Genomic DNA, 16814 nt, shown 5'->3' on the forward strand with positions numbered 1-16814 from the left:
CGGGAACCATCCGTAGGCTCATTTTTATATGCCTTTTGAGCTGGGGCATCTTCATTCATCCGCACAACATGGCCTAGCCACCGTAGTCGCTGCAGCTCAATACGACTGACTATGTCGATGCCTGCGTATAAATTGTAGAGCTCGTGGTTCATTCGACGCCGATATTCACCGTCGACGCAGATCGGCCCGTAGATCTTTCGGAGAATTTTTCTCTCAAACACCCCAAGCGCTGCCTCATCTGCTTGCGCAAGTACCCATGCTTCTGATCCATATAATAGCACGGGTAGTATCAGCGTCTTGTAAAGTGTGAGTTTGGTCTGGCGAGAGGTGGCCTTGTTTCTAAACTGCTTACTTAGACCATAGTAGCATCTGTTGGCCATCACAATCCTTCTCCGAATCTCAAAACTGATATCATTCGTTTTATTTATGGCGGTACCAAGGTATATAAAGTCTTTAACTACCTCGAAGCTGTAGTTCTCAAGTTCCACAGTTGGTCCGAGTCTACTGGACGTCTTGCGCGTTGATACCATCAGCTTGGTCTTCTCGCCGTTTACTGCCAGACCCACTTTGGCAGACTCCTTTTCAATTTGTTCAAAGGTGGCTGTTACCGCTCGCAATGTTCGACCCATTATATCGATGTCATCGGCGTAGGCGAGTAACTGGTGTTGTTTGGTGTACAGAGTGCCATTTCTGTTCACCTTTGCGTCTCGTATGACCTTTTCCAGTAGGATGTTAAAAAGATCACACGACAAACTGTCACCTTGTCTGAATCCTCGTTCGGTATTGAAGGGCTCCGATAGGTCCTTTCCTACTTTAACGGCTGACCTTGTGCCACTTAAAGTTATCCTGCATAGCCGTATTAATTTTGCAGGAATGCCGAACGCAGACATGGCTTTAAACACCTCTGAACGGATAGGGCTGTCGAATGCGGCTTTATAGTCGACAAATAGGTGATATGTGTCGATGTGTTTTTCGTGGGTCTTTTCCAGGATTTGGCGCAGAGTGAAAATCTGGTCAATGGTCGATTTGCCAGGTCTGAAGCCGCATTGGTATGGTCCGATGATGTCATTGACCATTGGCTTCAATCGTTCACACAGCACACTGGATAGCACTTTATATGCGATGGGAAGGAGACTTATTCCTCTATAGTTGGCACATATCGTCTTGTCTCCTTTTTTGTGCACGGGACACAGGATGCTGAGGTTCCAATCATTGGGCATGCATTCATCTAGCCAAATTGTGTTAATCAGCCGGTGCATGCTCCTTACCAGCATCTGACCACCAGTCTTGAATAGTTCGGCTGGTAACCCATCGGCTCCTGCTGCTTTGTTGTTCTTGAGCCGATTAATTGCTTTTATGACCTCATCTTGGCTAGGTGGTATACACTCTATACCATCATCTCCTATTGGTTCTGGGGTATCTTCTTCATCGCCACTATTTGATACTAGTAGCTTTTCGAAATGCTCCTTCCAGATCCTCAACACGCTGTCTGTATCTGTCACCAGGTTTCCTTCTTCATCTCTACAGGAGGATGTGCCTGCACCAAAGCCTTCGGTTTGGTGTTTTACTCGTTGGTAAAATTTCCGGACTTCATTCTGACTCCTGTACATCTCGATTTGCTCACGCTCACGTTTTTCTTGTTCTTTCTTCTTTTTTCTGAAAACACGTTTCTCCTCTCTCCTTTTCTCCCGATAATTCTCCATCACGTTACGTGTTGCTACTGTCTGCAGGGTTGCCCTATACGCTGCGTTTTTCACATCAGTAGCATTACGACACTCCTGATCGTACCATGGGTTTCTTGGTGGTGGTTTTTGGTACCCAATTGTTCTTTTTGCTGCAGTTTGTAGGGAGTGGGCAATTCTTTGCCATTGTGTTTCTATACTATTATCGGGACAAGAAGTGCTTTCTTCAAGCAGATGGGTAAGTTGAGCGGAGTAGGCCTCGGCTACCTGTTGTGTTTGCAGCTTTTCGACGTCGAGTTTCCGTGTTGTATTAGATCGCACCTTTGCTGCAACATTTAGACGGGTGCGTACCTTGGCTGCCACAAGGTAATGGTCCGAATCGATATTCGCTCCTCGGATCGATCGGACGTCTAACACACTGGATGCATGCCTTCCGTCTATCACAACATGATCAATTTGATTTCTCGTTACTTGATCAGGAGAAATCCAGGTGGCCTTGTGTATATCGAGATGCTTGAATCTGGTGCTGCTAACTACCATGTTTTTTGCTGCCGCGAAGTCAATCAACCTCATGCCGTTGTCGGAAGTTTCTTCATGAAGGCTGAATTTTCCGACGGTGGGGCCAAAGATATTTTCCCTTCCGATTTTTGCATTAAAATCTCCTAGCAGAATTTTAATGTCATGGCCAGGGCAACGGTCATATGCTGTTTCTAGGCGCTCATAAAATATATCTTTGGTCTGTTCATCTTTATCTTCGGTCGGAGCATGGGCGCAAATTAGACTGATGTAAAAGAACTTCGCTTTTATACGGATTATAGCAATTCGCTCATCTACTGGAGTGAATCTGGAGACAAGGTCTTTTATTCTCCTGTTAACCATAAATCCGCAGCCAAATTCATGTCTCGTTTCATGGCAGCTATAATACAGGGCGTAATCGTGATTTACTTACGCCTGTCCCTTTCCATCGCATTTCCTGTAAGGCAATAATATCGGCTTTGTACTTCTTAAGTATATCCGCCAAAGCGAACACTGCCCCTGTTCTGTATAGCGTGCGCACATTCCAAGTGCAGATTCGCAGATCGTGGTCCTTTATACGTTTGCGGGGGTCGTCAACATTATGGGGGTTTGGTTTTCTTTTTCTTTGCTTTTTCATAGTAGGTTGGGTTTTCCGAGAGTGGGCAACTAACCCGACGCCTCAACCCATTTTTTTATAGTTCTTATGGGTGAACTCGCGGCACATATTAGCTCACTATTTCATCGGGTGATGAGAATAGCTCCCCAGGTGGCACCGCGGGGAGGTCAGTGTCCACAATTGAGATGAAAGAGGACCAAGATAAGCCTGGGCTTCGCCATGTTAAAGCCAATCAAAGCCGTTGCTTGGTATCTATCATCCCCTACGCCACCCATGATGTATCCTCTAATAGAGACAAATTGGAAGAAAATGTTTAAATTATTAGATTTAGGTTACATTAATGCTTCAATGTCATATGCATCGTTAATCGCTGGTAACTGTGGCACAGGAATTATATATTTGTGTATATGTTCGAAACATACTAAAAAAAGTTGAAAAAAACGATAATGATTTTTTTATTATTTTTAACATGAATTCAACTTTATAATGAAGAATAGGTACATAACGGTGATATTCTTAATTATTCAGAAAAGATTTTTTTTCAAAAATGGAATTAATCAAAGTGTGCACTAAACGCTTCATATGTCCATCTAATTTTTTGCTCGCAATTTATTATCTAAATTATATTAAATGTGGCACAGCTCGTTTATATGGCTCAAGGATGAACCTTTTTAGGATTGGTGCAAATCGGATCTGATTTACATATAGTTGCCGTATATATTTTTCGCAGATTTCATATGTCCAAAGAGGTGTGTTGTCCGATTGTAGCGCTTTCGTTACTGTTTTTAAATTGAAAAAAAATTTAATGTCACATATTTTTTTTTATATTCTAAATTATATTTCTTCTTGTAGAGACTAATATTCAAATATTTTCTTTATTAATTATGTTAATACATATTATATTACACTTAAGTCTGTTTTTACACGGTAGATTGGTTCCAGAAGAAGCCGTGTAAAAAAAGACATTGATCTTATTCATAAAGGGAATTCCCCTAAATTAGTGCTATTCACATTTGCTTTGACCAGTACAAATTGTTTGTACGCGCTAAAGGGGAATTCACTTAAATCTTTAAGCAAGTGTTCGCAAACTATCGATACTATCGATGGTTTCAGACTTTTTTCTTTCATAAATACTTTTTGATATGAACATACTTCGCAAAAATTAAATTTGACAAAAAAATTTAAGTACATAAAATTTCAAATCGTGCTAAATGGAATAAAATCGTCTAAAAAATTAAAAATATTCAATTTTCAAACCGTGTTATATCAAAACCGTGTACAAAAAGACCGTGTAAAAACAGACTTAGGTGTATATAATTAAATTTTTTATCAGAATCCGAAATTTGTTTGCATTTTATTAATGTAATTCGACATTTTTACAATTACTTATTTAATTTACTTTATTACCAAGATAACAAATGAATGGTTACTTGATTAGAATTTTTTAGGATTAATTTTTAAACAATTTTCTATAATAATAAATTACTTAAAAACATTGGCTCAAACATTCATTGCTTTTTTATTCTACGACATTATACAACCCTGTATTATTTTTGGGACTTGTTATCTGTCATTCTATATTGTTGGCAATGCAAAATAATCTCCAAAGCAGGCGAAAGTCTCCAAAAATAAACAAATTTTATATACTGCCGCATTGTTATGGATTTTGTTTTCTCTTATTTTCCTTCCTACTCATTTGAAGAATTCTCAGAGATGTTACAAATAACGAATCGTATCTTAATGTTACATTCCAACCACCACTTGGTCGGTCTATTGGTGGAAGCAATAACAATAACAACAACAACAATCACAATAACATAAAATAACTATACGTACGACCTTAGTCACGGCCTCCATCCATCTCCTCCAACCACACATATATAGATGGACGGATGGATGGATATAAATGTTTGGTTGAAGATGTGTGGGCAAGTCAAACAAGTTCTTCGTCGTCTGTTTGATGGAATGGGGTTTCTCTTGTGTGGAGTTTCTGCTGTTTTCATGCGCACAGCAATGTTGCATTAGCCAGACAGTCAACTAGCCAACATTCATGTTGTTTTAATGTGGGGTGCACTCTTTGCCATTGGGCTGCTCCCCCATTCTCTGAGAGAGAAATACAGCGACGACAGAGCAGCAAACGCCACCATTAAAACTTTTAATTTAAAAAACTCCAGTGGCTGATTTTGCTCTGTCTCTCTCTCACTATATTATTATTCTTCTTCTTGTTCCCTTTATTTCATATTCATGCAATACCGACTGAGTGACTGTCAGCTATTAGGTAGGTTGGTTATTTGCTTTTGGAGTATTGGTTGGAGAATTGAACGCGAGAACGAACTACTGCCTGCCTGCCTGCCTGCTTGGTCGTATTTTAGTTAGTTTCAACTTTTGTGGTCATCGTTTGGCTCGTAATTTTTTGTTGTCGCAGTAAAATTGTCATACGGCCGTTGTCTCGACGTCGTCGTGGTGCGTTTCCATTTCTTCTTGTGCTCGAATTACAAAAAAAGAAAATAGAAAATAGTGTCTCGAAATCCAAAGCAAATGTAATTTTATTAAATTATAAATTTATTAAAAATTACTTATTTTACAACTGTCCACTTGGTGTTAAGTGAAAAATGTAAAATTCTTGACGAAAATCAAGGGATTATTTAAGAAATTTAATGCAGGTGTATCATCGATTGTCGTCGGTCGTTGTTGTTGTATAAAGTAAAAAATGTTCCAGCAGCAGTTTTTTTTTCATTTTTCATTGTGACTACAACAAACTCGTCATACAATCGCAACGTTGTCGACTACGTCGTCGTGACACTTTAATCTTCATCAGCAGTCTACTACTCCACACCTCCCTTCGTCGGCGGTGGGCCCCAAAAACTGTGTGACGTATGCATGGCAATGTTTGTCTAAGTGTGTGTTGCTCCAATCCACATTTCTTAGTGCTCGCTCGCTCTCCTCTCGCACGCCACACATATAAATGTATCTCTCTTCTTTCTTGTCTTATGGAAAAATTAAAGAAAAAATAAATAAATCGAAAAATAACGTTTAATAGAAAAAGAAGAAGAGTCAAGTTTATTTTATAAGAAGTGTATATAATTGTGTTCGTATGATTATGTTTTGTGATTAAACAATTTCAAATTAATGTTGTTTTTTAACAGAAAATGAATGTAACTTCTTTTTGTCACAGTTAAATAACAAGATATCAAGAAAGAAAAGTGGGCGAGATTTTATTTCCAAAAAAAAGAAAAATTCTGTAACAGCAACAAAAAAACAACAATAAAAGTGAAGTGAGTGTGACATGAAAATCAAACATGATTACATGTTTGAAATCAAATAAGAGAATAAGAAGAATAAGAAGAAGAAGAAGTATCTTTACTCTCCAGTGTAATGTGCGTGTCAAAGGCGAAGAACTACGAAACAACAAAATCTAAAACCCATTGCAATTACCAATGAAAACATGATTCATAAAAAAGTTTGGATTACAAAAGAAAAACAAAATAAAGATATTCGAAGTGATAAATCTTAAGAAATTGTCTTCGTTTTCCTTTTATCCATTAGTGTTGCTTAATGAAAATATTCATTCTTGGTTTCTATTTATTTTCCATTATTTGTTTGTTTATTCTTCTCCTCCAATCTCTCTTAAAGAGGGGGCTCCCTCTCAAATACTATAATTTTTGTTTTGTTTTTCTCTCAAACATAACTGGATATATGGGAAAAATTACAAGGCAAAATTCAAATATGAAAAATAGGGAATTTATTTATTTTTATTTGTTTTAATAATGCTATGGCAAAATAATTACATATAGAATTTGATTTGACCACACTTCCTTTGTTCCTTGCTATGGTGGCTTTTTAATATAAAAACATCAAACTATGCCGTTTTTTCTGACAATCGATTTGTTGCAGATGAACCTGAAAATTTTAATTATGCGGAATATATTTTTCGAATTTCTTTGGTTAGAACGAGATATGGACCTGCTTTTTAGGTAGCATATTCTACATTCCAACAAAAATAGGCTTTCTGAAAACTAAACATTTAAATTATAATCTATTTTCACTGTGTAAATTTACCAAATCTTTCATGCCTTCTAAGTAATATGATTCCCACTTAATTACTATGCATTTATGCCAATATTGCAAAAAACAAAAAATTACAATAAAACACACGAGTGATTTCTAGAATCACTAAAAATAAAATGCATTTGCTATTTGTGAAATATCTATTTTTCAACATTATTCATGGTTATTAATAGAATCAGTTGCTAATTACTCTGCAAAATGAATAATTGAAATATTCGCATATGATTATTTATAAATATACATACCTATTTATACCTATAATATATATTATAATATTGAACCACACATTCATTGGTCAATCTGTAATATATAACAAATTTAATGGAAGATAATTTCTAAAATAAACCATCGTAGTTTTATGCCATTGACTTTAAAAAAACCACAAACTTATTAATAAAAATAAATGGATTTTTTCTTAACATAGAGATAAAAATCTAAAATTGTTAAGAAGAATCTTAGATCTATAATTATAACCTACACAACACTGTGGTACAGAGTATTATTTTGCATTTCTGCTTCATATTATATTTTTTTATAGAAAACCACAATTTTATTAAATAAAAGTAAATGGGTTTTTCCCTATACACTAGACTGAAATATATTTTCAATAAAAAGTGTATACCCTATTATATCCATTCCCTATATCCCTATTATATCCTATATTTTTTTATAGAGAACTGCTAGTTTTTAATTTAAAATTTATAGCTTTCATATATATTTTTTTTTTGCAGAATTGTATTCATTCTAAAAGTAGCCACTAAAATATATGTTTAGTCCTTTAATTTTCCACACCTGCTGATGGATTTTCAAATTTCCTATTGTGACGATGAATTTCTTGAGAATATTTTTCAATTTCGGATTAAAAACTATAAAATTGAGCGCCTATAAATAAACATTCCTTATGAATTCGTAGAATTGATCATAATCAATTTTTTTCTTAATGTAATAAGGTATAAAAATTATCCATCGTTTCCACATTTATATTTTGGTTATTACTATGTTTCCAATATTACCACAATTTCGTCATTGCTTTGCAATTTTCATCATAATATGTTCAAAATGTCTTTCAAAAATATGATGTCTAATTATTTTGAATAATTTATTTTGAAGACTGCCCCCCATCACCATCGTCGTCATCATCATAAACCCAATTTCAACAACCACAGCCAAAATTCATTCATCTAGACATAGACGACTGACTACCTACCACCCGCAACCTCATTTCCTCTCAACCCGCATTTGAATCTTCCTTTTTTATTTCCACGCATAACCACATGGTGGACAAATTTACTACTACCATCATTAGTATAACAAAACTATATGTATGTATATTTGCAAACAAAAACGAAGACAATGATGTCATTCGTAAAAAAAAACAACTATAATAATACTGAATGAAGGTTTTAATAAATCTTATTAGTAAATAACAAAAAATGTCTTTTTGTTCAACATCCACCTCCCCTGATCTTTCTCATCCATGTGTTCCTTCGAGTGAAATGATAGCAATTACTACCCAAAACAAAAATCCAAAACAAACGCGAAATGTTTTGTTTTTGATGAATGTTGTTTTTTCAACAGTTCAATTTTTTTGGTAAAGAAATAAAAAAAAATTGCCATAAAATGAAGTTCATTACTCTCTCCATACTGTGAATAAAATTGTATCTAAATTTGATAATGAAAAAATTAAGTTTCCTTAAAAGACAATTTTGAATATTCTGAATAGAAGAAACATTTTCTGGGAATTGCATACATTTCCATTTGATTTGTTTGTGCTATAAAATAATGTATCTGTTATATGAACTAAGCCACTGCTGTTTAAGTGTCGTGAGAGCAGACCAAAAAAAAAATAGTCTTGAGATTATTTTCGATGTAAACGGTCACATACAGTGATGGTCATAAGTTGATTTCTTTTTACTCTGCAAATTTTTAAAAATTTTATTTAAAAGTTCATTGCCATAAATTAATATGTAACAATATTGAGCTCTTGTTCCCGAAGTTGAAAATTCCTTTTTGAGGAGAAAGCCTTATACTCGAAATCGTATATCGGTTTTATCGAAAATATAACTCTATATGAAATTACTTATAATGACTATCGCTTATTGCGACTAATTCCACCGGTCCCTTGACTGTCGTTATAAACAATTTGGACTGTATTTTGATTCAAAAATCAGTAATTACGACTAATGATAAGTTTTAAAAAGGGTGGATATGGACTACGAAATAATCCTCAAAGGCTTCAATTACTCAGACCTACTCCAAAAACTGAAGATTTGGGACTTTTGAAGATTCAATACAAATAAAACAAATAAAAAAGTGTCAGTCTGCGTTGCCGACAGATATATAACCTCACCCTATGGCTTGCGGAGAAGGTCTTTGGAGTTATACACAGGTTTCATTATTCGTGTTATTTAAGGTATATGTTTAATTAAATGTGTTTCGGAATTTTTGCTGATCAAATATATATAATCATTGATCATTTAACAGGTTGTGCAAAGCTTGATCATTCTTTCTGATATTGGATTTATAAATATTGAAAATGTTGACCATTTGTGGGGAAGGTACCAGAAGGAGTGGACCAATGGATTCCATCTTTCTACAGATCTGGACTTGGTAAAGATAATATGTTGTACAAAGTTTCGTTAAAATCGGTTTTCATTTTATCATAAAATTAATTTTTTGTACAATTTTCACTATTTTGTGTGGGAGATACGAGAAGGAGTGAACCGATATTTCCCATCTCTTAACTTAAAGTGTATATATCCTCATTAGCAATAAGGTTGAGTTTTTAAAACTATATAGATGCCGTTCCTTTGGATTGTTTACTTTTGCCCTATACTGTTAGCACAATATGTGTGGCTAGGAATTACATGTACTTTAAATGTGTAAACTGGGTGGTGATTTCAACAGTTAGATAAGGGAATAACACAGATTTATAACAGACTTATTCCGTTCATATGTTCGTATTCGTATTCATTCGTAGTTATCCAACCAACCTTCATATTTCTACCCTTTACACAAATCAAGCAACGCAATACCGTTGCGTCTTCTGATTGCTATATTTTCCTCCCTATCTCTTTTGGCCCCAACAAACTAACACCACAGCTCAGATTGAATAGAGTATTAGTTTTTGTTTGTTCGACATCATATGCGGGTGCTTTTTTTGTTAGTATTGTAGTAAATGAAAAATTTTAATATCTTCTTCATGACAAGGCTTAACAGACAAGTCGTAATACGCGTTAATTATATGTAAATTATTGAAAGCAATTATAATAAATCTAATCGAATGGATGACAAACTCAGTACTATTAGCTCTTATTTATTGGAAAATAATAAATATTTTTCTATGTCATTACTTTGTTGAGATAATTTCTAATTGATTTTTATATATATCGTAGAAAAACTAATAACTATGGAAGCATAATAAAAAATAACCTAACATCATAGATAGTTCCGAAAGAAAGATTTTGAGGGGAGTACTTAAAATATTTATGATCCAATAAGTACTTAGAACGATTCAGGGTCAATATCAAAAATCTCACAGAAGGCTCTGACTGTTTATATTGATCTAATAACGTTGAAGAAGGCATTTATTCAATGCAATTGCCGTAACCACTACATGTGAGACCCGCCACATTTATATATCCCTGAAGTGAAACACTATTTTTTATATTGATCATAAAGGCTTGTTTTTCGTTAAATATCTGCAGCTGTATTGATAAGAATTGTGTACTCTTCACTTTTAGACTATGCAAATGCTTCTAGATTTGAAGATATTTTGACTGGATATGATACCATGTTTTACCGGAGGCCACAGAACAAATCCTACATTTCAATTGTCGTACAAACACGTTCGCTGGGTACCGATCCGCTTGCGTTAAATGCCCTTTTCTTATTTATTATTCCATATTTGTCAAACATTTCCTGGCATTTTGTATGAACAAACAACTATCTTCTCTCTTAGACTACTAAATATCTGAAGTGCTGCAAGAATACAACAAAAATGCTGACTCCGATTTTCTTTCTTATTTGAGTAACTTTCCAATTACTACACTGTTTGCCATGTCATACTTCTTATTACTGCCTCTTCAACACACCAAAGACCGACCTTCCCTTCCTTTTGTTCTAGCTGTTGTTAAACCAAAATCAAGGGTTTTATATCTTCTTTATTCGTTCTCTGTTATTGTATTTGAGTCATTTTATTATTGTGTATGTGACTCACATATAATTATGCGGAAATGTTAATGAAATGTCGGTGGCAGGCGAAAGAAAAAAATAAACCACTAAACAACCAATCACCTCAGGCATGCCGATTGCCGTTCTGTCCGCCCTCTGGCAAAATAAACAATTTGAACAAACACCTAATATTAAGACAAGTATTTAACTCGGAAAAATTCAATATTTTTTTCATTTTCCACTTTACACATAAACAACCCCGGTTAAGTCAATCTAAACCACTACCGTATCTTGTTCGATATAGAAATATTGACACCTACTACATAACCTACGCATTAATTTATGTTCAAATTGATTTTTTTTTTTTTTGTTATATCTGTGTTAACAGATTTCTTTGTTCCTTCCGGTTAAGAAGTGTTTAATTTTTTTCCAAATTCTTTTTTGTTCTGCATTCGCCATAACAATAATTGGATATCGATGATTATATTACTAATGCGGAAATATGCGAGAGACACAATAGAGAGTAAAACTTGTTTTTTATTTATTTTATTTTTCTCTTTCACTGTCAATGTGCGAGAATATTACGTTTTGTTTGTCAATAGCTGTATTGTCTAACCGCGCCAAACATTCGTACGCACATCATTATCTATGTTCTCTTTTTTACAATGGTTATTACAAAAATGCCGAGAGGTCCGTCCGTTGGCACCTATTAAAATTCATTTCATTCTAAGGAGATATTATTCACAGAGTAATGATATTCATATCAAGAGTGGAGAAGGTCTTCTAAACACAATGGAAATTTATATTTACACTGGATTGCTAATTGATTCCAAGATGGATAATAACACACGTTTATTCAAAATGATCAAAAGAAGCTGAAATTGTTTTCGCCTTTATAAATTTTTAGTTTGTTTTTGAAATGTTCTCTCAGTATTGGTAATTTGGAAAGACAAACCAAATACAGAAAATATAAACCTCCAATACGAGAAAATGAAATCAGTTTTTATTCACATATCAAAAATTAGCTTTATTCTTGCGAATATTTATTATTCCCATCAAAATTTCCCATTTGATGGGAATAATATGCCAAATTTCTAACTGAAACAATATATTTTGTTTTTGCAAAATAGTCAGTCTAAAATCCCAGTTTGTTGTTTTTATAAAAAAAGCTATTAATAGCTTCTTTACAAAAAACCTTTCAAACCCAAATGTCTCTTGTGACAATTCGAAGTTCTTAGCAGTGGGAAATGTATTGTAGTTGTAGCAGCGGGAAATGTATTGTAGTTGTCTGTAAATGTCTTGTTGACCACGAAGTCAGGCGGCAACGAAACGAACTTCTCATTGGGGTCGTATCGCTGGTAACGTAAGAACTTCGAATTGTCACAAGAGACATTTGGGTTTGAAAGGTTTTTTGTAAAGAAGCTATTAATAGCTTCTGGGGAGAATATCCCAACAAAAAACTAAGGGAACTGATGAGGATCAGTGGCATTCCCCACTAATAGTTGTTTTTTTATAAAAACAACAAACTGGGATTAAGCCTGACTATTTTGCAAAAACAAAATACAAATGGGATCCCAAATAACCCGCCAAACACTACTGATGAAGACAATATATTTAAAAAAAATAATAATATTCAGGTTTGCTAATCATGAAAATATTAAAAGCTATGCCAAAACTTTAACATTAATAAAATGGCCTCGTTAAATCGAAGTATATAATCTCATTAGTGGTCCTACATTGAGCATATGGATTTTTCTAAATTGCAAGGGTTATATAATGGTGAGGAATCGATTTGTCAAACTTCCTTTTCTATCGCTTTAAGCTAATTTTCAAATTAAAAATTAAATCGAGTTGTACAGCTGTACGATACAAATAATACATATCAATATTAAATAGTATTTAAAATATTCCAATTTATTTTGCGATCATTAAGACATTATTTTTTTAAATATTTTATAAAGACTAAAAATTGAAATAATATACAATTATGGTTTATTTTCATATGCAAAATATTTTACTGTCCTTTATAATTTTTTTTTCGAGTGTTAACTTTTTGCCTCTTCCTTTCGAATATCATAGACCCCCCTCGTACCTGCATTAATAACCAAATAATGAAAAGATTACTGCATCGTTTGCCAAACTGAAGTATGTGGATTACTTCTCTTAATACGTTAGGAGAACATTTATATTGTCAGTAATGTGATTTCACTTTAAAAGCCATTTACCTGTGGTATCATTATACCACAATAGATGATGGATGATACATCCTGCAATAATTTCTAAACACGAATTACATCAATATATACACACATATCTTTTTTTATTTACTAAAATTCACTAAATATTAATTTAATAATATTTTTATTTCTATTTAATATTTATATGTATGATTGCAACTACTACTACTGTACTACCACCATCTCTCATCTATGTGTTTGTTTGTGTGACCTAACACAGTTATTTTGAATCCATCCGATTTCGATTATCTGCTAACCAAGGGCAATAACAACACACCAGTGGATCGTAGTTCGTTGCTATTGAAATTTGATCCATTACTCGGTTGCCCAGTGCCAGCCAATCAAGGACAACAAACGCAACAGCAGCAACAACTACACTTACAAATACCAACTAATCTCAATAATAATCCTTGTCTAAGTCCAACCATAGAAGAGGACGAGCTTAACGAAAGTACAAATCGTTCATTTGTTGTAGATAACGCCAGAACATCGCTAGGTAGTGGTGGTGCTAGTAGTGGTTTTGGCCGGCCATCTGCATTACCCTCAAGTGCCAAATTACTAAAGGAACGGTCACAAGAAGTCAAACAGCAATTGCAGCAGCAGCAAAATAAACGTCAATTACCACAACCTGGAACAAAGGTAAGTGCATTTATTGTAAATAAAATTATATTTTTTTATCTATGATTCATTCTTTTTTTGTTTTATTTTTTAATATTCCACAGAAGAATGCCACAATGAGTGTCGATGTGATTAAGGATATGAGTTTAGATAATAACGATTGTAATAAAACCTTTGAAAATTCCAAGTAAGTTTTGTTTGTCATTATTGTCGATTCGAATTTTGGACTTAACCTTGTGTCATATTTTTTTATAGTTCCACACAACCCGATGATAAACAGATCAACTATAAAATGGATGAACTTGAAAAGAAAGTCAAAAATGAAGTGTAAGTATATTCACATGCTTCCTCATAAATAAATTTGTTTGAATGCGCGTGGGTGGGTTGTTTGTTGTATGCATTTGCAATTTTATGACTTGTCGCAAAATGTGAAAAGAGACGATATTTCTGGCACTCACGCTGAAATAAATCTTCAAATGTAAATGTCCCTGATCTTAATTTGAGTGCACTGCATCTGTGGTAAATCACATGATTTTATATAGAAGTAAAAGTAAATTTGTGTTTTTTATTACATTGATTTATACTTGAGTTCTTGGTACTAAAAGGTAAAGAAGAATATTTCATTTATCTGTGGTTTAATCCCATAAGTTCGACAACATATTGTCAGAATTGGCATTTGAAGGAAATCTTTATATTAGGAATCCTGTATTTAAGGCCCAATGTTACGCATATTTAGCATTAATGGCGACGACCCATTTGAAATAAAAAAAAATAATCGTAAAATATATATTCAATCAGTTATCGCAGCATAAACAGTAATGCAATTAATCCGGTATAATATTTAGACCACTAAATGGTTATATACTTATGCTATGCTTTCCTAAATTCGCCTATTGAAATTAATTCAGTGATTTGGATATATAAAATATTGAATAAACGTATTTTTATATTATGCCGTTCATTGTATCTACGACATGCCTATGATACTGGTCAAAGCTTCTTTGAACATTTCATCTTGAATCAAAAACAGCTTGTATATCCAGAGCCACATTAATTGTTTATACACCCATGTCGGATAGACGTAAAAATTCCATGTATTTAAGGTCTTGGTCTTATAAAACCGAATTGACTGTGGTTTGTTGTTTGGTATTATGCGCATTAATAACTTCTCACGCTAAAGAATATTGCCCTTCAGTAATAAAGTGTCGCCTTCATTACTGAAGAATTTAAACACCGCTAATGAAATTGGCGATATTATTTACAGGATTTGGACTTATAGTATTCCAGAGTCCTTTTTTACTTCCCTAAAAATATACGATTTTATTATCACACATATATGATAGGCGTTCCTAATAATTATGGCACGGTATGTGTTATCATCCTCTCTATTACTCTCACATGTGTTGTAGGTTTTAGTGCAGCAGCTGTGCCACATGTTTTTATTTTTTATGTGTTGCATCCCTATCGATTTTTTTTTGTATCTGTATATATATTGATATATGGTCGCATCAAAATCTTTTTGGATTTTTTGTCATTCACTGTTTGTTTTGATGTCATTTTTATTTATACTTTGAATGTACATGTTCTTACACACACACACTTTTGTTACACACTGTTTCCGACATGTTGCTGCAACAATTGATGTTACCTAACCTTGAAAACTTGGGAATAGTCCAAAGGGTCATCGAAATATGGAGAAGATGTAGTTTTATAATAAACAATTGCTGTCAACAAAGATTAAGAAACCTTTCAATGGGCAGTTTTTTACTTTTCTTTTGGTTCAAAGAAACAAAAAAAAATCCAAAATTGCCCTCGAAAAGAAATTTGGCATTGCTACAAAATTGTGATGATTTTAATATTTGCAATTGAAATGTCTACCAACTGGTAACTGTTCATTTACCTTTATTTTTTAATTATTTTCTATGCAATCTATTGACATTCCACGAAAAAAAAAACATTACAACCAAAAACTGGAAACAGTGTTTGCGGCAATCTGACCTTTGCTGTTTTATTGTTCTTGTTGCTGCTGCTTGTAAATGACTCATTATTGGTTGTCGTTTTTTTTTTTTTTTTTTGCAATTTGTTTGAGTTCATTTTTGGTACAAATTAAACGCTCTGTAATGGAAAAAGAGGCAACTTGTTGATATTATTTGTAATACATTAGCTATTATTTTATGTATTTGCCAAAAGAAACACATACGCAGTATTGTAATTAAAAAAATAATTTTATTTCAGTCTCAAAACTGAGGACATTGAGAAAAAACTGAGAGAAGCTGAGCTAAGGGAAGAAGCTTTAATAAAACGTATCACAGAAAAAGACAAAACTGTAGCGAAAATGACGTAAGTTTTTCTATTTGAAATTAAGTATTTCAACAAATTATTTTTTTGTTTGTCTTGTATTTTTTAGTGGGGTAATTGAAGCATATGAAAAAGCCATAGCTGAATTAATTGCCGAAAAGGTTTGCTTTGATCATCATTTCAATTTTTTTAATTCATTTGTTTTATTCCGTATTTTTTAGAAAATATGAAAAGAGCAAAGAAATGACCTGCCAATTAAAAGGAAACGAAGAAAACTTAATAGCAGAAAATCGTAAAAATGCTGAAAATCTGCGATTACAGGAGCAACGATATGATAAAATGAAAAACCATGCAATGCAACAATTGGAAATGTAAGTAATTGAAAAAGATTTGGTATCACTCATTTAAATGAAATGGAAAATACTCAATTTGATCACATTTATTTTTCAGAGCCAATAAAAAACTAGAAGCTCTGGCACGAGAGCACCAATTGGAGACAACAAAACTGAAAGCCTAAAGAAAATGCAGAGCTTGTTAAGATATGTGATGAATTAATAAAAAGTTAAAGAGAATTACGAGGACTGGATTTCAATTTCTAAACAATTG

The 16814-nt window shown here is 33.5% G+C and overlaps 1 protein-coding gene across 1 annotated transcript in view; it reads left to right on the forward strand.

The window, feature by feature from the left end:
• LOC133329821 (uncharacterized) overlaps positions 1-16725 on the forward strand; it is a 31531-nt gene extending 14806 nt beyond the window's left edge. Inside the window, 7 exon segments of the mRNA XM_061538285.1 lie at positions 13513-13931; positions 14015-14097; positions 14166-14237; positions 16146-16250; positions 16318-16395; positions 16397-16579; positions 16659-16725. Coding sequence (XP_061394269.1) covers positions 13513-13931; positions 14015-14097; positions 14166-14237; positions 16146-16250; positions 16318-16395; positions 16397-16579; positions 16659-16725 — 1007 coding nt within the window.
• The last annotated feature ends 89 nt before the right edge of the window (positions 16726-16814 follow it).

This window comes from Musca vetustissima, unplaced genomic scaffold (assembly GCF_032173495.1).
Source record: "Musca vetustissima isolate MV318-11 ecotype Yass unplaced genomic scaffold, APGP_CSIRO_Mvet_v1 utg8130, whole genome shotgun sequence".
In the NCBI taxonomy this organism is placed as follows: Eukaryota; Metazoa; Arthropoda; class Insecta; order Diptera; family Muscidae; genus Musca; species Musca vetustissima.